Genomic DNA, 22,057 nt, shown 5'->3' with positions numbered 1-22,057 from the left:
AAAACAAAAAAAAGGCTCCACAGCTGGTTGTCTGACATAACTCTGCCAGTATCCTACAACTATGAGCAGAGCCCGGGTCCTCCTCTGTCGTCTCCCCTCCCTGAATGAAAAGAGGCTCTCACTGGGGTCATGTCTGGTCTGCTCCCCCGAGACCAGGCCGGCCCCGTCTGTAGGGCAAGTCTGGGTCCTGCACATGCACCGACTGAACTGACTTGGCCCCTCTTGGGGGTCAGAGGTCAGGACCCAGCACGGCGGCGAGACACTCCATTGTCATGCACGAGGCTTTTTTAAAGAGGAAATGATTCAATCAGCAGCATCTCCCACGCTCCTCGGAGGCAAAGCAGAATTAAGTGTGAACATCAAGCGGACACGAGTCTGAAAATAATAAACGTTTTATTGAGCCACACAAAATAAAAATAATTCAGTTACAGCTAAAAGTTTGCACACCATGCATTCAGGAAATCAAAAAAAAAAGGCAATGTTTTCATGTGAAGTTCACAGTTTAATGATTTCAGAGCATTCAAATCAAATATACTATCTGAAAACCGGAAATTGCTACAAAACAATACAAAAATGTTCAGAACAACAGCATCTGTATCATTTCTCAACAACAAGTTATTCGAGGCAATGTTTCATAAATAAATAAAATCCACGGACGCAAAACTCGTTCAAAGTAGGCTTTGATCAAACGTACATGAATTATTATAATAATAATAATAGGCAATAAAAAGAGCAAAAAACTAAAAGCTGATGAAGCTAATTAAGACACTGCAACTAAAGGTGTTGCCAGTGAGTAGTGTTTGAAAAGGAAGAAAAACAAAACAGAAATGGGTTTGGAGTGTTCATTTCATCCATTAACAGGTTCTAGTCATTCTAAATACGTACGATTTGGGAGAAAGGAGATTTTAAGATAGACTCAAAATCCCTGAGCTCCCAGGCACTTAGGAATACTGAAGGAAAGTCTTCAGCTGTTGGCCGACACAGACAGAAACCACAGCTGGACTCACGTTCAACATGATGGATCGGAGCCTTACTACACATTTAAAATAAACACCTTACAGCAGAAAAAACAAAACAAAAAAACATTTAGTACTCTTGAATCGGTTCCGTACGGGGGACTAAGAGTCCCTCGCAACAATATGACGTGTTAGCTACACAGGGAGGAAGCACGAACACTTACCCTGGTACCAATTACACATCTTAAAAGCAGCATTTAACAATGTTCTAGTAAAGAACTATTCAGGTAACATTGGCATAGGTACGTCTGGAAAAGGTTCATGTTGAAAGAGCCGATGTCTGGGGGCATGTATCATGAAGTGACATTAGTGGGTCAGCTGGATATCTTTGGGCTTAACGCCCGTTTATCAGACAGAATCAGAGAAGGCTAACTTCAGAGGATCAGATGTAAGTGGATCACTCATGATACAGTAAAACAAAGCAACAGACTGTCTCTTCTAGAACACTGAACATGTCGAAAATACCTCATTCTTACGCTTATCTATAGCCATGAAGGAAATGATTCCAGCTATTTCTAAAAGCTTCTTGTGCTATTGAACTTGTGTGATTATACTGACTATCACCTGTTAACACAACAAGCTCATTATATCTCTGAGTCACATCAAGTGATCCTCTCACGGCTCTTGTGATAAACTGAGCCAGACAATAACCAGCTTTGTGATACCGCTTACCAAAGATGGCTAATGTGAGACTCGGTGACGCCGGGTAACCCACAGAGAGCCAGACTAAGTAGATGTTGCTTTGTGATACAGACCCCAGCTCTCTCGGTGTTATGGATACCAGTAGCCTGCTGGTCACAAACAAAAGCCACGAGGGCAACAAGGTACCGGTAGTCTATATTGCAACAACAGCAGTGTGACGAAGGACGACCTCAGACGGGTTTCGGAGAAGCAGCCGAGCAGGAACCGCACGACGCCCCTTGCGGAAGACGACGGCAGTCAGCTGCTCGCGGACTAATATTAACGGCATTGAGGAAGTGAAAAGGCTTGAACGAGAGTGGCGGCGCGAAATGACGGCCGTGTCTGTAAATAGATGAGTTTATGTTGCTGTTCAGAGTTTGACTTTCAAGACTGTGTGCGTGCAAACAACCAGTAAGTGGATGTAAAGTTTGGTGTTAGTCTAATGTAGTTATAAGTGTTATATTGTGTCATTTGCACGGCAATCTATTCTGATAGTTAGTAGCTCGTTCCTTGTTTGCCAAGTGGTGGCTGTAGGAGTCCCGGACCGGTTTATCACGGCCTGTATTCTGACCCTGTATGTCCTAATTAGAAACCAATGTTGTATAGAGGTATTTACTAATGATTATTTCAGAACCACACACACAATTGCTTGTTTGACGATTGTCAATGAACCTCTAAAAGGAACATCTTGTCTGGAGTGCATTCTGATCGATGCCCCCTGGTTTAATGAACCACAGTAAAATATACAGTCCTTTCCCAGTCAATACAACAAACCGTGTCCATCGCCTGTCTCCTCTCAAAAAAACAAAACAAAAATGTTTAACTGCCCCCATAGCTGCTTTTGTGCTGCTGCAAAGGAAACCTGCAGGCAGCAGAGGGCTGGAGCTGCATCGCAGGTTGAGCACTAGTCAGTTAGTTCTGCATGAGGTACTGGTGGAAGTAGATACCAAACAGAGAGCTGATGACCTGGCAGGCGGCCACCCACCACGTCAGGAAGGCGAAGAGACCTCTGAAGAAGAGCGGAGTGAGGACGGACCGCAGCGCCATGAAGGCCTCCGACAGGCGAGCCACTGTGGCCTGGATGTCCTCCTCCATATCCTCCATCCCCTCTTCGTCTTCATCGAGACCTCCGGGCAGCACGGGGGCCGCGGTGGGCATCACCAGTGCTGGTGTCACCCCGGGGGCCCGCTCTACACCGGGGGCCCAGGAGAAGTCCCCTACAAGATTGGTAGAGATCAGGCAAGATTTAGAGTTTACAGCTCAACTTGGGAGAAGAAGAGGAAGAAAGTAGACCCTCGAAAGAAACTATTTATTGTGATGTTTCACCGTCACTTGACATTTACAATGGATGGTGTTGTGGAATATTTCTATGAAAAGTCGGGAGAAGAGTGTTAAAGTGTTAACAAATCAATGTCAAATGAAACAGAGTCTGGATGAACGATCAAAGTTGTAATAGTCAATTTATTTGCTTGCAAGCAAAGAGAACACGTCACACAGACACATCGCCGTCATCTGTGTAAGGTGCTCTGACAACATAGTCAGATACATGGACCTTTATACTGCTTCCTTTGATTGGGTCACTGTGACCCAATCAAAGAGTTCAGTCACAAGAAATACAGAGTCTGAATAAGCCTGTTTTACCATCACATATCACACATACATACAGAGGGTCATGCTCTTCAGCTGATGCTGATCAGGAAGTACTGTAATCTAGACCTGTGTGTCGCCGTCTTTGAAGACAGAAACAATGCACAGGAAAACAGATAACAAGATAACAGATAACAAAAACAAGACACCTGGATGCAAAACTGATAGAATCATCTACTCAAATAGGTTTTGTGCCTGCATTTTTAAAGACTTACATTCTTCAATCCTAAAGCATAAGACCATGACATATTTTCCCATAACATTCCACTCTTTGATTACATAGTAATCACACAATATAGTAAAATATGTTATAAGGAAATTTCAATAACAACAGAAGTATTACCCAAAAGTATGATTTGAAAATACATCACTTGAAATATCTGAAGAAAAACAGTTCTTGTGAGATAAAAGATCCCATAAATGTAGCAGGCAATATAATTCAATTAACACAAAAGAATAAAAAGACAGAAATCAAAAACTGTTTTTTAGACCTGCGCATCAAAATCATCAAAGGAGTCTGTGTCGCTGTCAAAGTCGTCCGCATAGTCAGTAATAGGAAACAGGTCAAGTTGTTGGTCGTTAGTTGCCACACGACAATACATAGTCAGCTGTTTGGCGAAGAGCTGAGAGATCATGTTTCAAGTTTTTTTTTTTTTTACTGCGGTGCGTCTGGTACAGTTATGCGTCGTTGAGTTGTCATTGTCTGAGTCAAAAGTCGTGTTGTTGCGCTGGTCGTGGTTGCTCTTCATCTTTGTTGTGCGTTCTCCTTTTCTTGTGTTTGTTGGCATAAACACGTGTCGAGAGGGGCTCTTCCAGCCGTCTTTCTTGCGTGGCATCCACGTCGAGTTGTAGACAGTTAACACAGAACACGCACGTGTCTGTCGGCTAACTGCTCGTCGTGATCCCGTCCGTGAATCACTGCATCTCATCTGTCGATGGCACCGTCGTCCGTCTCTCGTCCCTCGGTGGTGCCGGTTGGCTGACACTTGGTGTAGGTGCTCGCTCACCTGAAGCTTCTCCTGGATCTGGAACCTTTTTGCAGTGTGACGCATGAACCCAAGTTGTCATCTCAGCTACTTTGACAGCCGTCTGAGTGACGAGGAGGACCTGGAATGGACTTCCTTCTGAAGTCTTTCACCACCTCGAAATCACCAGCTTATGGAGAGGTCCTTCAGCTGGTCTCTGGAGGGCAGCTGCTACCTGTTGTCTTATGTTAGATAGAGCAAACGACAATTGTGCACAATATGTTTACATTTTATGTTCGCATAAGGCGGTTTGAGGGAAATGGTGCTCTCGGTGCTTCCGTGCCCACATGGGGAGGAAAACCAAAAGCTTTTGTCCAAGACAGACCTGTGTCAGCACAACATTTAGCTAACTTGGTCTTAAGTGTTTCATTTAATGCTTAACATTTAACATCCCCTCTTTTGACACATGGTCTAACCCATGAGTCAACTCAGTGAGAAATAATGTTTAGGCAAACAAGGTTTACCGTCAGATTTTAGAAAACTGTCTGTGTTTCCATAATGCACCAAAATCATATCTGCAGTCAGTGTGAATAGTCACAGTGTTACCCTCGGCGAGTTTGCAGGCTTCCATGAGTACGATAAGCTCTGCTGTAACCTAATTTAGCGTAATGATGGAAGAGACCACATAGCAATCTATCTAAGCTAAGCCATACATAATTTTACAACAATCGAATATCCTAAGTGAGAAATATTTCCGTAGACACACCGAACCTAAAAAAAAAAAAAAAAAAAAAAAAAAATCGCCTTCACAACAACAGCTTCAGCATTTCCTGTTGAAATGGGATCAAAAGCGTTAGTGGGAGTGTCGGTGAGGTCAGGTCTCTGTATGCAGACCTGTTGAAGAGAAACTACATAGTTAATCAGCCTTCCATCTGCTGGAGGAGGAAAAAGAGTGTTAGGATTAAGGGTAGTATCGTTTCAAAGTAGTGTTAGGCAAATCCATTGTATTCATTTGCTCTAATCTGTAAAAAACAGCATAAGGAAACATGTCGCAATATCACGTGCAACAGCATGCAGACAGAGGAGGTCCTGGTGCTGTGAGGTCTAACCTAGTCGAGTAACCAGGCCTTTGTCTTCCCCCCTGTTCCTAAGTCTAAACTAATGTCATGTAACCGTCTCTCAGGTCAACGCATCGGATGAACAGTGTGTCAAGTTCAGATAGTCCAAGTGTCGGAGCTGATAGTAATGCGTCCTCTATGTCATTAAAAACAGCAGTCAAGTAATCAGTCTGGGTCAGTTCGTCTTGCGCATAAAGATATTACCATGAATCATGGAAGAGAGGAGTACCTCTCTTTCTGACTAGTTTGGGATCCACTTTCTATACTATGACGTCATTCCTAAGAAGCTCATCATTCGTTTCTTCGTTCATAATTTAGGCACAGTTTGAATTGCCTGTATTATTTTGGGAGGGAGGGTTTTTGTCCTCTGCTGTGATCACATGTCCCAGATATGAAACTTTATCGAGAGCAAATTGCAATTTGGACGGTTAGGCTTGAGCCAAAACCTAAATAGGACAACTGTAAGTCTAAATTATTCTAATTTACATGCTTCTTCTTTGGCCTGCAAATCATGATATCATCAACATATCGTAAAAAGGCTGAACCATTTGGTAAGTGTAAATCAGCCAGATTGTTTCACAAGGCTTTGTTAAATACATCAGGACTTTTGGGTGGCAAAAGTCTTTCCCCACTGGGGATTAATAAAGTTGTCCTAATCTAATCTAATCTAATCCTATCTTTCTGAATAACCCTAAGGACACCTGGGTCCAGGTAGAGACTCTTCCTTTATGAGAAAGCAAAAAAATTGACTGTCCTTGTGCACAGGTACAGGAAAAATAAAAAAATAAAATAAAATAAAATATGCATTGGCCAAGTCGACGACGAAATAAGTCTGGAGGGATGAGTGACATAATGGTGTGTGGATTAGAAATTTGAGGTGCTCGCGGCTGCACCAAACCTGCTTACAAATGTTCGCCAAATCGTCACTCAATTGGTTCCCTCAGACCATGAATTTTCTTTACCGGTAAATTTTAGTGTGCACACTGGTGAATCATCACACTCCATTATTAATACAGCCTTCAATAAAAACTCAAAAACAGGTGTAATACTTTCAATAGCCTCTCATTTGAGACAGCTCAGCCATGTTGACAGATGTGTGTGTGTGTTTTATCAAACATAAGTTGAATGACTCTTTTTACTGATAAAATTGATTTGTGTAAGTCACCTTTGTTACTGTACATTACCAGGATCCTCTATATTGCTGAAGTCAGTGAATTGAGTCTGACTTGCTGCCAGTCAGACATGTCCTTCACACCAGTCCTGGGCTTGTACCATGTGGAAACATGTGGAAACATGTGGAAACATGTGGAAACATGTGGAATCCTCCCCCTTTACAAACTCAGATTGTGTGGGACACAGAGAAACAGACAGCAGCAGTACTTTTTGTCCAACAAACTCTTACTTCCTCTAACCTTGCATCTCGTTCACGTAACCCATGTGCTGTGCAGTGAAGTGAATCAGCCTGCATGTGACAGTCTAAACATTTTCTCTTTTTTTTTTCTTAACAGTTAACGTGACTTGCTGTGACTTTCTAAATCCTTCAATCTCATTCGAATACATATGTGGGTGTGAGTGGTGTTTGTCTAGTTCCTAATGTGTGTATTAAATGTACAAGTTTGTCATCTAAAGAATCTAAAGTTAACTCACCCTCTGTGTTGTATTTGTGTGCGCGTCGTTGGTCCAGCTCTGGTCTCACTCCGGTCCCTGCTGCACCCCCCCCTGATGGCTGATTGTCGAGCCCTCCCACCACTCCTTGTTCATGGAGCGTGAGCATCCGTTCCTCAATGTTCAAGCTGCCACATGTATGGCACACAAAGTCTTCAGTTGGTGTGTGTCAAAGTCTCTTTCAGCTTCCTCTCATGCCCTGATCAGCTGGGCATGCTTGCATCTGTGCTGACGAAACTTCTCTGTTGTCCGTTGTTGAACTGATCCTCATGTTCAGCATGCTGCATGTCACACAACTCTCTTGTGTGATGTTCTCCAGGCTTATGGATGGCGGAAAGCCTTCTTACAAAGTTCAGTCAGGGCTGTCACCGCATGTTGATACGCTACGGCCAGTTTTCACCATTGTCGTATGCACTCACTGCAGGTTTGAATGCCGCAGACATTTTCTGTAGTTGTGAGCATTGACATGGTACCTGTAGATTTTGACGAGTCTCGTTCGTCTTCTTCATCCTCGACGTGTTGAGTGGTGGGTGTCGTTCAAGTTGTTTGTGGCTGGGGAGCATACAGCAGGAAGCGGAATCCCCAGACCAGGACCAAGGACTAAAAATCAACAAAACAAACAAAACAAAACAGCTGCCGAAAGTTCAGCAGCAAATGTTAGACAACGTTGTCTCATGTAGAGATACAATGCTTAGATCTCTGTGTTTCTGTGTGTGCGTGCTTCTGTGTGTGTGTGTGTGTGTGTGTGTGTGTGTGTGTGTGTGTGTGTGTGTGTGTGTGTGTCTCACCCCTGCATTCCTCTCTCTCTCTGCTCATATGCCTCTCTGTCTATTTTAAACAGTTACACCTATTTTTGTTTCCTCTTGGACATCAACTTATTTGTATCTGCTTCACCTCTTTCTCTGCTCCAAGCACGTTTTGAGTTAATCAAATTTTAATCATAGGCTAAAAACTGCCTCTTTCAGGGAATCCCAATTTAGTTCATTTTTCCAATTGTTTGGCAGTCTGATTGTCCTTGTCCCACATTAATTTATTATCGGAGGTAAGACCTTGGCATCGGGCTGCTCAGACTCATTCTATGACTTTTATCATTCCCAAATGTTTCACTTTTATTTCTAAGTCTTTGACTCGGTCTTTCTTCGTACATTTAATCTGTTTCAATTTACCTTCTAAATCCCCTCTTAACATTTTGAGCTTCGCGGCGCTCAATCAGCCGTTTTCAGGAAAACCAAACTCCTTTAACCAGCACGTGAGGCATTCTAAACACCAGTTTCCATCTTTCTGTCTCATCACATCCACTATCGGACCCGAGGGCTCCGCGCTCTTACTATCTTTACCACCCATCTTTCAGGCGTGGATACGTTAACGTTACCGTTACAATACGACCGTCGTCGTAAGGCTTAATTTCTTTACCAAGGAAAAATTTTGCAAAAACCTTATTTGAAGTTCACGTTTAATTATTTGTCACGGTCTTATTCTATCAGTATAGAATTCACGTATTGGCGCACGAATCTTATTCTATCAATTACTTTAGTAGAATTCACGTATTTAGCGCATAACAACGGTCTTACAACAAACCTATATCTGTAGTCAAGCGATCTGTGTCTACGATCTCAAAATGTTTTTATTCTGAGTTAAATCATCACCGTATAACACAATCCTGTCTTCTACGTAAAAGCGTGCAAATAGTGATATGCCAGAAAATGAAAAAGGGAGTTTACATGAACCATATTCGTAAAACGAAAACACGAACGTCAAAAACAATTGTCTTACCCAAATAATAAAATAAAAATGACTACTTGACCATTCATCTGTGTCTGTTAAATTATATGACCTTAGTCTAATTTTACCATTACTTTTACAATTGGAATTTTAACTTTCTTACCCGTTTGTAGAAATTAATTCTTTTTCGTTGGATTCGCGTGCCGTCAATCAGAAACTCCCTCGGGTCTGCCGGCTCTCTCTCTCTCGGCTAATGAGGTATGAGACAGGAACTTCAGTTGTGGATTCCTGGAGAGGCCTTCTCCTCCGGTCAGTCCCTCTGGAGCTCTGATAGACAGACAGCGAATCCTGCCGACAACGCCAAATTGTTGTGGAATATTTCTATGAAAAGTCGGGAGAAGAGTGTTAAAGTGTTAACAAATCAATGTCAAATGAAACAGAGTCTGGATGAACGATCAAAGTTGTAATAGTCAATTTATTTGCTTGCAAGCAAAGAGAACACGTCACACAGACACATCGCCGTCATCTGTGTAAGGTGCTCTGACAACATAGTCAGATACATGGACCTTTATACTGCTTCCTTTGATTGGGTCACTGTGACCCAATCAAAGAGTTCAGTCACAAGAAATACAGAGTCTGAATAAGCCTGTTTTACCATCACATATCACACATACATACAGAGGGTCATGCTCTTCAGCTGATGCTGATCAGGAAGTACTGTAATCTAGACCTGTGTGTCGCCGTCTTTGAAGACAGAAACAATGCACAGGAAAACAGATAACAAGATAACAGATAACAAAAACAAGACACCTGGATGCAAAACTGATAGAATCATCTACTCAAATAGGTTTTGTGCCTGCATTTTTAAAGACTTACATTCTTCAATCCTAAAGCATAAGACCATGACATATTTTCCCATAACAATGGGTCTAATATTTAACTCCACTGTCGCTGCAAATGTGTCAGGGTGACATTATAAGGAATAGCTTGACATCTTGGGACATTTGCTTTCATACTCTTCTATCCGTCTTGTAGATATAGAGCCACAGCCAGCAGCTCGCTAGCTATCCAGGTTAGACACAACAAGCCTGGCTCTGTGCGTAGGTAACACAATCCGTCAGCACATCTAAAGATCACTCGTCAACATGTTATGACTTTTTCAATCCGGAGGTTATATGTTGGACTATTTCTGGCTAGAAGCAGCAGCTGCCTGTTTCACCGTTTCCAGAGTTTATGCTACGCTAAGCTAGCTGGCTGAGGCTTCACATTTAACAGACAGATCTCCTCATCTCACTAATTAAACATATTTCACGAAATGTCCAACTATTCCCAGAAATCTATATTTTGCAACAAAGATGCAGAGTGGTCTCTTCCTCTGATGCAGTGGTCACGATGATGGAGGTTTTACTTACCCAGTGCCTTGAGTGCCAGTGTGGAGAAGAGGATGAGAAAAACAGGAACCAGATACTGAAGAGTAATTACCGTCAGGTAGCAGAAGATACGAGTGACCTGAAAAACAGCATATTTATGCCGAGTTAACGGTTGGGGAGTTTTCCCTTTTCTAATTCCAGTAAACCTTCCCTTTATGTAAAAACTTCTGGATTCAGACTGTTTCCGAGCTCAAGTCCTTCATGAATATCTGACCTTTCTCTGAATGTCAATAGCCGCGATACGTCCCGCCTCCTTCTTCATCTGCTCCACCCACTTCTGAGCCAGATTGAGGTAGGCCTGCAGGTGGTAGCGAGTCAGTAACAGCCGCAGCACACACGACCCCACGACGATCCACAGGCGCATGCAGTCAAACGCTTCACTGGAAACTCTGCAAGCGGGAGATTTCGAGAGGATCAGAAAAATTCAAATGTGGCCTTTGGAGGACATCTTGCATTAGTGGCCATTGTTTCCGTCTTGAGAATTAGTTGGAGTGGATAAAATAAGTATATATATGTAAGTGCACTCACAGCGTTACTGAGGTCTTTCCCATAGGTGCATTGGCCAGGAAGTCCCTTGCGATGGGTTTCACCCACAGAATCAGCACAATGACTGGAGAGAGGAAACTCAGGTGCAGCAGAATCCTGCAGGAAACATTAAAGACTTCTAAGAAAGCAAACTACTGCTAACGGAATGTTTGTTAATCAGACATGGAGTACTTGTTGGAGTTGCTTGTTGCGGTGGCAAATGAATCAGTTCTTACTGGATGAGTGGTCGGTCTGAGTTCATCTGTACTGCATCTAGATGCGTCTGAGCCAATCGCAGGCCGGGGAACGCCAGCAGAGCACCAATGTAAGCAGAGAAGGCAGCCAGACCGAGCTTCACCGTCAGCTTGGTCACTGGGATTCTGAAGGGCGTCAAAACAACAAACGTTGGGGTGCGTCTAGCACAAATATTTGTCAGGTAAAGTCTGTGTGACTCATGCATGGTACCAAGGAGGTGTCTCTTACCGCCTGATGCAACGTCAATCGGTACGAAACTAACAACGTGTCTTTGCAGGAACAGATACTTACGACCAGTCAGCGTAGCCCTGCTGTTTGGCAAAGACTTCCAAGTTGTCAAAGAGGTTGGAAAAGCCCGACTCCAGGCCGAACTCCAGGTAGTCCTCTCTGACCACAAGAACCAGCATGGCCACGAGCAGAGACAGGAAGCCAAAGGCAAGGCACACCGAGCGCTCGCCGCCCTCCTCAGAGAGGAAGTAGTGGCGCATGAGCGTGTGAAGGGTCTTTCTGAGGGTTGTGGGTTAAATCAAAACAACCAAGAGGAAAAGTAGCATTCATCCAGTCCAACACTCCCCATGTTTTAGACCACTGTGTCTTCAAATAAGCTAATTCTGTTCAATTGTTCACAGATATATGTAACTCAGTGACTTCACAGTTGAAGGATACACACTGAAGAGAACAGTCAGGACACACCAGATGGCTCCGAGATTGATCTCTTTGCTGGCATCCACCACACTGCAATAACCCTCAGTGAACAGGAAGACGACGGTTGCATAGACGGCAAAATCTATCAGCCACTGGTAGTCCAGGAAAAACCGCAGCACTGAAGGTAGAAACAAGACACAAATACATTAGTAGGCTCAGAATCGTAATCAAAACTATGATCCATGATTTCTTATCACGCAGGGACTATGGCAAAAAATGTAAACACTGCATTGCGAGTCAATAGCGGCGCTTGAGCGGTGTTCGTACATGACCAATGTCACCGTGATGTGGATAAAGTAGTGTTTACTTACCGAGCGAGTCGAGAGCTTTGACTGGAGCTTTGTCCAGGTGAAGGTCAATGTCTTTGGGCACAGTTAGAGGCTTACTCTCCCCGTTCTGTCTCCTAGAAATCAAACAAAGACGACACACGACCACGTTAACTCTGCTGTTATTGAGCTATAAAAGAAGGACAGAAGTACAGTCCAGCGCTGGCAACACAAAGGCATTACTCGTTATCTCTAAAGGAGTGCACAGGTCTAGACATAAGATTTGTTTTTAAAGACAATTTCTTCCTCCAGGCAGCTTTACGTTGTTGTGACTCCCTTCTTTATCATCAGTCCTCTCCCCCAACTCCCACCTGTCTCTCCTGGTCGGTTTGGGCATCTGCTTCCCTGCCAGTGCGCAAAGCTCTCCCTCTGACGGGTGTTTGAACCGGAACAAGCTGAAAGGAACGACAGGCACATGTATGTATGCATGCATACCGAGCACATTCACATTATGCGTTTGTGTAACCTGATTGGAAGGAGTTATTCTACCTGCCATTGCAGATGAGCCAGCGTGCAAATGAGCAATGTGGCGCCATCCTCTGCATGATGCAGGCGGCCAGCAAGCTGACCACCAGCTGGATTCCCATCAGCGCCTGTCAGAGCAAACACACACATGTCTAAGTATTAGATCCAACTCTAAAAACACCCTTTTAGGACATGAAATCAGCTAATGTTACGTGTCAGCAAGTACTGCGTCAGAGTATGCGGGCCTTGTCTACAGTTGTGACAGTCAGTCAAGATCGTATCTAAAGGTGACTCGGCATAAATTACCTAATAAAGTTTAAAGAACAGGCAGTTTTTGCCGCAACAAAGGTGAGTTACTCGTCATATCACAGGCTGCGGTAGATGTCAAGTCGCATGCCATTCTAAAACAGCCAACAGTGAAAAATGCATTAAGCATAGGATGTGTTGAAAGCTCCTGCAAAATGAATGAAAGTTAGCAAGCGGCTATCGTGCTAAATTTAGTTCAACTTCGCCACCTGTCAGCGCTGCTGCAAACGTTAGCTAGCTAAGTAGTTAGCATTAGCACACCAGCTCTCGTGGTGACCAATATAGGCAAAAATAGCTCAAATGCGAATTTTTACATCAGGATGTCAAGACTGGTGACTTCATGCCTGGTGTGGTGGTGCGTGTGAATTAGCTTACCATCTCTACCCTCGAAAGAAAGACGTGGTTAAGACCAGAATAGCTGCTGCCGAGAGCTTCTTCACATGCAGGAAAGTCTTGACAGCTGAACCAACTGGCATGTGAAACTGCCGAATGTCCCGGATGTAGTAGTGGAGCCGGGCGCTGCCTTCGAGTGCTCCCCCGGAAGTCTGTCAATTGGAAGACTTGTAATTTCCTACCAGCACAACAATTTGTGCTACTGTTTCATAACATGTATCGCACTGCTGCGGGTTATAAGTGACGTTTCACATTGAAAACACGAGGTAAGATTAATTATTAAACTACAGCAGCAGTCAGTGAACGCGTTACCGTCCACTGTACTGCAAATAAACCAGCACATTAAAAGGACATGTTAACTGCACAGCTGCTATTTTTAAGATGGGAAGAAGAGAGGAGTTGATAAAGATAAAAAAAAATGCTCATGGCAATCACAATCAGAACCCTTTATTGCCAAGTATGTTAAACATTTATTACACATTTATTCCTGCACTCTCAGCAATTGGCTAAACTTTATAAGCAGCATTGGATTTTGTTTGCCCCGTTTTTCCTCTGTTTTTGTTTACTATCCCCTTAAAAGGATGCAAGAATTGACCATTACTCAAACATAAGGAAGTAAAAGACAGTCATGTCTTCTACTGTCTGATGTAAAGATGCATATACATTATTTATGTGAAAGCATGAGGCTTAAACAAATATATGATTTTAATTGGCATTAAGGTAGTAATACTACTGCAATAAACATGGCATTCAACATATCATTAGGCTATATCAGCCACAGAGAAAAATAAGTGCTTTCATTGACTCGTAGTAACACGGACTCAAAAACATTATTATGATATTTAAATATGTATTAAATACATTAGTTTTTCCACATTATTACTGTTGGAAAACTGAAAAGTTGAAAAAAAATCTCTGGAGGAACAGCAGTTCAATGCACAATAAATATGTATTTCCTGGTGGTGGATGATGGCACACGGCACTGTTCAGGAGTGTTCTGAAGAGTCTCCAGACACGTCATCCAAACTGACAACCGCCAGGGAGTCACGGGGGAAAATGTACTCGGCCATGTTGGGGAGCCCGGACAACACACAGAGGTCGTCTCTACCGAGGATGTCGGCGAGTAGCTTATTAAAGCAGCCTATTACTGTATCCAGCTGAGCAGCTTTCATTTCACCAACATGGTCCCACTCCTCATCTCTAATTAAAATGTAAAATGTTGCCCGTCTTAGTTCCCTGTTCTTCCTCAATACCCCTGAACACCTCCGTGAGATCCTCCTAATGATAATCTCCATGTTTCATGCTTCCGCCATCATGTATCTGAACATTTCATTGGATGGAAACAAACATTATGCAAATGGAGAAGCTTAAAGTCTCAGATATGCTCCTCTTACGCTCTACTTTGGCATTAAAACACAGACATCAGGGAGGGGAGCGAGAGGAACCGGGGATTTTAGTTTATTTTTCCATTTAGATGGATAAAAATAAGGAAATACTTCATAATATCAACATTGTTATCTTCAAACCTGTAGACAAAGTATATATCTTTGTAATTTCTTTGATTTATTATGTTGTTTGATCTCTTAGCCTCAGATTATTATCAACCATGAGGTGTTTGGGCAGGGCGACAGCTCTGGGTGCACTGATGCATCCTCCGTGTGTGGTATGCTTGGTCACTCAGGACGAGAATGATTGTCCACACACACACACACACACACACTCACACACACACTGGCCTGCACATGCATTATAATGTCAGCTCATCCTCTGTGAAGCGGAGGCCCGTGTGTTTCCAGCAGCACGCCCTCCAAAGGATCTCTTTCCAAAAACCATTCACCACATTCAAATCTGTGTTTAGCATGTGCGTTCATGTTATTTGGGTGGTCCGCAGAAGTTGATTGAATTCCCACTTTTCTGCTAATTGGCGGCACCCCGTCTGCTGAAGATGTGTCTGATCCTCTGCCCCCGTGAATTTGCGCACAAGAGCATGACATTTCAATGAGAGCTGTGAATTCGATCAAATGGAGCTTTGTGCGACGAAGCAGCAGCATCTCCGGAGGGCATGTATGTGTATGCGCCAGCGGGCAGATGTCTGTAAACATGAATCACATAAAGTTAGTTGTTCAGCTCGATGTCAAACTCTGTGTGGTTGAGCCTCTGAGGCAATTAGTCAATGCCATTCTGAGCAATGGAGCGATCACATTTTAATTACAATTTCATTTTTGCATATTACCTTAAAATCAATAAAGGTGCATGTTTCTGCATCTCTTGCTGCTGAGTATAAAATATACGCAGTATGTAGGACCAGACATGCTTAAAAGTCATTTTTTGCAAGTTCAAGTCAATGTACTGTATCATCACTTCCTTATCTGTTAGAATACAGTATCAACCCAACAAGCCCATTGGTCCACCAAACACAGGACCTTCAACCACAAGACATGGTGTTCGACACCACGTGTCCCAAAGTATTGTTTTAGTTGGATCAATGGATCTGTGAGGAACCAGAACAAGTCAAGTCTCAGGTTTTTGAGGGGCAAGTCCAAGTCAGGTCTCAAGTCTTTGAGGGCCAAGTCAAGTCTTAAGTCTTTGAGGTCCAAGTCCAAGTCAAGTCTTAAGTATTTGAGGTCCAAGTCAAGTCTTAAGTCTTTGAGGGCCAAGTCCAAGTCAAGTCTCAGGTCTTTGAGGCCTAAGTCTAAGTCAAGTCTTTGAGAGGCCAAGTCCAAGTCAAGTCTTAAGTCTTTGAGGTCCAAGTCCAAGTCAAGTCTTAAGTCTTTGAGGGCCAAGTCCAAGTCAAGTCTCAGGTCTTTGAGGCCTAAGTCCAAGTCAAGTCTTTGAGAGGCCAAGTTCAAGTCAAGTCTTAAGTCTTTGAGGTCCAAGTCCAAGTCAAGTCTTAAGTCTTTGAGGGCCAAGTCCAAGTCAAGTCTCAGGTCTTTGAGGCCTAAGTCCAAGTCAAGTCTTTGAGAGGCCAAGTTCAAGTCAAGTCTTAAGTCTTTGAGGTCCAAGTCAAGTCTTAAGTATTTGAGGGCCAAGTCCAAGTCAAGTCTCAGGTCTTTGAGGCCTAAGTCCAAGTCAAGTCTTTGAGAGGCCAAGTTCAAGTCAAGTCTTAAGTCTTTGAGGTCCAAGTCAAGTCTTAAGTATTTGAGGGCCAAGTCCAAGTCAAGTCTCAGGTCTTTGAGGCCTATAGGTCCAAGTCAACTCTTTGAGAGGCAAGTCTAAGTCAAGTCTCAGGTCTTTGACCTAGAGTTCAAGTCAAGTTTCAAGTCTTTGACGGGCAAGTCCAAGTCTAGTCTTAAGTCTTTACGGGTCAAGTCCTTAAGCTAGAGTCCAGGTCAAGTTTCAAGTCTTTGAGGGGCAAGTCCAGGTCAAGTCACCAGTCAATGTGTGTAACTTAACTGCAGTCTCAAGTCAGAGTCCGTATCTCTGGTGTTGACTGACATGATGAACCAGAACATTTGAGAACTCAATGACCTGTTACATGTGAATAATGCAACATAAAGAGATGCGTGTTGTTTCATTCGCCGCTATAACATCGTCTCCTTTTTCTAACGCCAACATTTGCCATCAATCACAAGCAGCGAAAATATGCAGAAACACATTTAAGATTCTGTACATTTGCCCAACATCTCCGACATGAAACTGTCAGTCACACTGTGAGGAGAAATGTCTCTCTCTCTGGGTGGAAAAACACTTCCATAATCATCATCTTTGACACAAATGCTAATCCCTCTGCCATGTTAGCCATCTGTGGCTGAAGTGGCGGGGGCAGAAATTACTGAGGAAAATGGACACAAATAAAATGCTAATTCGCCACGGGCTACAAGTGGATCCCCTCCCTCTGCTCAGCTCGGGGGGCCTCTCGGTTCCCACACCACTTCCCTGTGTCTCTCCCAGGGTGCTGCTGGGATACCGGCGGCTGCTTCGTGGCCCGCAGCAGGGATGCGGCCCTCCGATTGGCTCGTCTTTGTTTGCCCCCATGCATGGCATTCATCGGCCGATTTGAATATATGCAAATGTTGCAATGGTGCCCCGTCAAAGGAGACTCACCACCACCACCGTGTTTCTTTTCCCCGTCTCCCTTCATTTTCCCCGCTCTTTTCCTTTTTGTCTCTCCCCTAACTGCTGCAGATAGCTGTGGGAACCATCTACAGAGGGCCAGATCTGCTTTGTCACAGGGATTTATTTAGCAGTGAGACTCATGACTGTTAATTACACACACACTGTATATCACAAGGAAGAGAGAATAAAGGTGTAAAGGTGACACACCGCTGCAACCTGGTCGCTCGTTAATGTCTGTGCTGTATACAGTCAAACCAAATATCACAGTTGTCTGCGTGAGATGTGATGTTGCAGACGCATGCAAGCAAATACTGTACATATATTGCTGGTTACAATAAGAACTTTGCATATTGTGTATATGTATATTATATATATATTGTCGGTTCAAACTTGCAGTCCAAGTTTGTACTTTAAAAAAAGAGACAAAATATGAAGATGTGGCTGAGTCATATTTTGACTCTATAACATCAACAGTGACTGATTCAATCAAAAGTTCGTGAATTGATCGTGAGCCAAAATGCACAATACCAGGACTCTTCATCACTCTTCAACCATAATTCATGTGGTCGTTTATATCGCTCCTCCTGCTGTGACACTTCATAATGTCTTCCGTGAAAAATGCCTCTAATAATAATAATCTCGCCCACAGCACGACCATTAACGCATCACAGTAGAACTCGTGCTCTGCATTCATTTTACGTTTTCTTTGGCTCGTCGACTTTTCGGGGGTCCAGGTTGGAGCGGAGGAGAATGATCTGCAGGCCTGGCTCTGCTGTCATGTGTTAAAGCCGTTCCTCGGGCTCGTCCTCACACAGATCCTGGATTTGGTTGGCACGAATCGATGCACACTTAAAGCTTCTGTAATTACGCAAATGTATGCTGCTAATCGTGTTTCGCTGAGTGTTTGTAACGCAGAGGATCCCGTGGGTGATCCGGCATGCACAGATGGGGGATGCACATGCACACGCAAAGACAAACGCAGGTGTCATGTTGCACGTTTGCTCTGTTTTGCACGATTTCCTTTGAGCCTACGGTGTCAAATGAAAACATGTTTACACAAAAATGTTCATTTACACTAAAAGAACGACATATTAGGCACGTCTCCAACATCGACTTGCAGTCCTCTTTACGCAAACTCTTAACTCATTTATCTTTTTGTGCTGGATGTATATATTCAGGTTTTATTCAAAGGAAATAAATGTAATAATGGCTTTTCCGTGGCTCACCGCATGCGTCATGAAAGGAAGAAGCCTTTCATATTTAGTTTATCCACCCAGACACTGCATGCTCTAAAGAGGCCGCACCACTGTCCATCTGGAAGAAGCTGCTTACTCGTCTATTGAAAAAGAAAACACCCTTTTTCCAGCGGATAAAAACAAATGCAATGGTTTTGTAATCATTTTACTCATTTTAAAGGTTTAACAAATGAACATGTACATTTTATTTATTACTAGTCAAATACATTTTGCTCCAGATGTTGGCCTTTTTTCGCCCAAACGTAATTAAAGCTGCAAAGTTTCTCATTTTGTGCAGAAATGTTGTTTGTTAAACGAAAAACAGCTTTGTGTGGGAACGTGATACGTTCATTTAGTTCTGATTGATCATGTGTAACTGTGTTACAGTGGAGCCGCCCCCCCCCCATGAATTAGCTCTGTGCATTAACGTGTTTTGAATGACAATCGTGCGCAGTAGGCGCTGAGCTTGAACTTGACCGGCGGAATTGCCTGGGAAAAGAGGCGCGACTTTGGCCCTTTGCTCCCCTCCTTTATGGAGAGGAGGCTGTTAAGACTGATGTCAGCGCTCATTTGCATGAACTTCAGCCTGTTCCCAATTAAACCAGGGAAGCAGTGAGAGCACCGGTCTGTTTTCACATGGCAGGGAATGAACCAACATCTCTCTCACCAACACTCTGAGCATCAGAAGAAGCTGCTGCAACGTAAGTTCATGTTTTCTGCAGTTGGAACTGTGTCTTAAATTGGGTTTGATTTATTTTTAAATCATTTTCAAATGTGTTTGTGCTGATTTGATAAATTTTTTGCAAATTCCTTGTAGATTTAATTGAGTCTTTCTGTGAATGAAAGTGAGGCTTGTTCATGTGGGAATGAAGTTCACATGACACCTGCAGCAGTCTCTCGCCCGAAGGCCTGAATGTGTAAGAAATGTGCACGCGTGGCATCTTTGGTGTCTGTCGTGAGTCTGGAGGTTTTACTCCCTGGTTCTTTATTGACACATTGAAGTGCTGCTCTGTTGAAAGCTTGTGCATGAGGCAAACTGAGTGTATCTGCAGTACAGTATGTCGTAATGTCAGCCTAATGCAGGAGGCTGTAAGTGCTCCTTACTCACCTGTTTGAGAGGCGAACTGACTCCTTCATTGGGTTTTTTTCTGGGACTTGGATTTGCAAAAGCACGATGACTCTTGAGGTATTATACAATGTGAAAACAATGCATTTGTTGTAATATTTGTTGTCATATCTTCATAAGCTGCCTATAGCATATGAAAGCTTTGTTTTATTCCCAGAGAAATGCTTCCATCATGCTGCTGTGTCTGCAGCACTAAAGGAAACCAATGGGGCTTTACATTCGATCAACTGATCCGCGTAATGTTCCTCCACCAGCACAAACACCAACAAGAAACAGATGCAGGGAGTTTCAGTACAGACACATGCTGCTGCTGCTCTTGATATGCAGCAAATGATGCAGCACTTCTAAATGTTCAGTCCTCACCAGGATTTCCTGCAGATAAGACGATACAGTGGCTGAATAATACACATCTGTGGAATCGTTTTACCAATATTTTTTTGGGATTTCAATATTTTAAAATCCTTTGTATGCCACCTCTACCACCACAAAGTGGTGATTATTTACAATGAGCTGATAGATGATGATTTGGTAACATGACAGAGTGAAGGATAAATATTTGCTCCCTTGTGGTCCTCATGTGTGACCTCTGACACCTTTCAGGTCAAGCCTCTTTGAAGAGCGGCCATTACAATTCCCAGAAGTGGCCGCTTCAATTGGTCAGTTATTAACGACTGAGCCCAACAGGGCTCTCGGCGTGGTCGCGCATGATCACCACGCAGTCAAACAAATCTGACAGAAATGGATGAATTTAAGGCGGAAGCTTGTTTGATCTGGGAGAGTCGGGATCTGATGCGTTTCTGCCTGTGTGTGTGTGTGTGTGTGTGTGTGTGTGTGTGTGCAGTGTAGTTTTAAAGTGTCAACTAATTCAATTACATATATATTTATATATATATATATAATTGAAACTATTCAACAAATATGAAAATGTGAGTTATTGAGGCCATTTCTTCTCGTGAACAATATGGTTACACATCAGATAATATCAGTATTTTTAGAGATTTAACAACTGAAGAATATTTTAGAAAATATGAACAAATATTCTGCAAATCACACTAAATTACTGAATAACTGCAATAATTTATTCAACATATAAACACTCTTGTCTCTTTTGAAGGTCTTAAAAAAGGAGAGGACCAGTCCTACTTCAGATTTCTACTAAATCAGAAATCAAACAACACAAAATAATAATATTATTGGTAATTCAGAAGTTAATGAGCATCAATGAACTGTATTCAATAAATGTCCATTTGCGCTGAATCAGCTTTGCTCGTTTGGTTGGCCCCCTGTGTTCGGCTGATCTCTGCGTTTCATTGATTTTAAAGACCAAGATACAAAACTTAGAAATCTTATTTATAATGTATTTTATAAAGAACAAGGTATTTATTGCGCATACTTTGCATAACTGTGTAATTTCCGCTGATATCTTTTCTCTGTTGCTGCTGAAATGATTTTACTTCTGTGTAATTAATCGGCCACATCAACCAAATATCTATTTAAGTCATTTAAAAAGTAGGCTTTTAATTCCAAAAATAATGAATTGTATAATGATGAACAACTGAACAAATAAAGCCAAATTATGTTAAGGTAAGAACGCACCTTTTCTTTTCAGTAACTCAGAATTAAACCACAGGATTTACTGACGATGCGATTCTAAAGATATTTAAAAACATCATTTTCGTTTTAAACTGAAAAACAAAATCTTTGAGAAACTTTAATGTTTTAGAGCCTTTGGTGAATTAGTTTAGAACACCTGTAGGCTATATTCTGTATATTCCTGTGTCATACTTTTCATAAAGAGAAACGCAGCAACTAATAGACACAACAATTCCTCCACTATTTTTGTGAATCTAAAACACCCCATAATATTATTACACATTTTATTACAGCTCTAAGAGAGAGAGAGACTATTACTGATAGCCTGTTGTTGAAATAATATCATCATTATACTGTTGTGTAGCCTCACATATTTACCTCTCCACGTGCCTCGGTATTTTAAGGTGAATCGCGTTTTTTTTCTGCAGATTTGTGCGATTATAGAATGATTTCTTCTATTTCCACCGTCACGCGGGCCTGTACTTGGTAATTATTCGATAATATCTACATATGTAGGGACCTTCATAACAACAAAATATTTATCTTTTTACCCACTCTATCATTTCACTCATTATCGGTTCAGACTTTTCTAAATTCACCAGCGTTTCTTTTCGTTTAAATACATTAGAACATTGAGAAGAGGCCACTTCCTGCATCAGAAACACGATCTCTTTGTCTGTGAAGTTTGAGAGTTTTAACATGTTCGACTGCATTCATTTCAGAGGCTGCGCTTCTATAATGTTGTTGTGATGCGGTTTTATGTCGCTTTATGGAGGAATATTCAGTGTGTAGTTTGGATTTAGGCCATTCAGACCTGCGCAGGCCTGA

At 42.6% G+C, this 22,057-nt stretch overlaps 1 protein-coding gene across 4 annotated transcripts; it reads right to left on the bottom strand.

The window, feature by feature from the left end:
- Positions 1 to 389: 389 nt before the first annotated feature.
- tmem161a (transmembrane protein 161A) lies at positions 390 to 13,290 on the bottom strand. Of its 4 annotated transcripts, XR_013771930.1 has the most exons (12): positions 13,202 to 13,290; positions 12,545 to 12,648; positions 12,367 to 12,450; positions 12,041 to 12,132; positions 11,691 to 11,847; positions 11,316 to 11,531; positions 11,006 to 11,149; positions 10,773 to 10,886; positions 10,459 to 10,633; positions 10,227 to 10,323; positions 7,566 to 9,195; positions 3,034 to 7,434 (listed from the first exon to the last, which is right to left on the bottom strand). XR_013771930.1 is itself a non-coding variant. In XM_079267665.1 (11 exons), exons 1-11 carry the CDS (start codon positions 13,202 to 13,204, stop codon positions 2,610 to 2,612), a joined length of 1,491 nt encoding a protein of 496 aa, XP_079123791.1. In that variant the 5' UTR covers positions 13,205 to 13,290; the 3' UTR covers positions 390 to 2,609. The 4 variants fall into 4 exon arrangements, 3 of the variants coding, with proteins under 3 accessions (XP_079123791.1, XP_079123792.1, XP_079123793.1); XM_079267665.1 differs by lacking the exons at positions 3,034 to 7,434; positions 7,566 to 9,195 and adding an exon at positions 390 to 2,914; XM_079267666.1 differs by having other exon boundaries at positions 3,034 to 9,195.
- Positions 13,291 to 22,057: the final 8,767 nt, after the last annotated feature.

The sequence above is a fragment of the Melanostigma gelatinosum genome, assembly GCF_949748355.1.
Source record: "Melanostigma gelatinosum genome assembly, chromosome: 4".
Lineage (NCBI taxonomy): Eukaryota > Metazoa > Chordata > Actinopteri > Perciformes > Zoarcidae > Melanostigma > Melanostigma gelatinosum.
This window is presented reverse-complemented; position numbering and strand designations above follow the sequence as displayed.

Coding starts and splice junctions, on each gene's coding strand:
- tmem161a (XM_079267665.1), bottom strand. Junction 12,133..12,366: donor AAACCGACCAGGAGAGACAG/GTGGGAGTTGGG, acceptor TTTGATTTCTAG/GAGACAGAACGGGGAGAGTA. Junction 10,887..11,005: donor TCAGACCGACCACTCATCCA/GTAAGAACTGAT, acceptor TGTTTCCTGCAG/GATTCTGCTGCACCTGAGTT.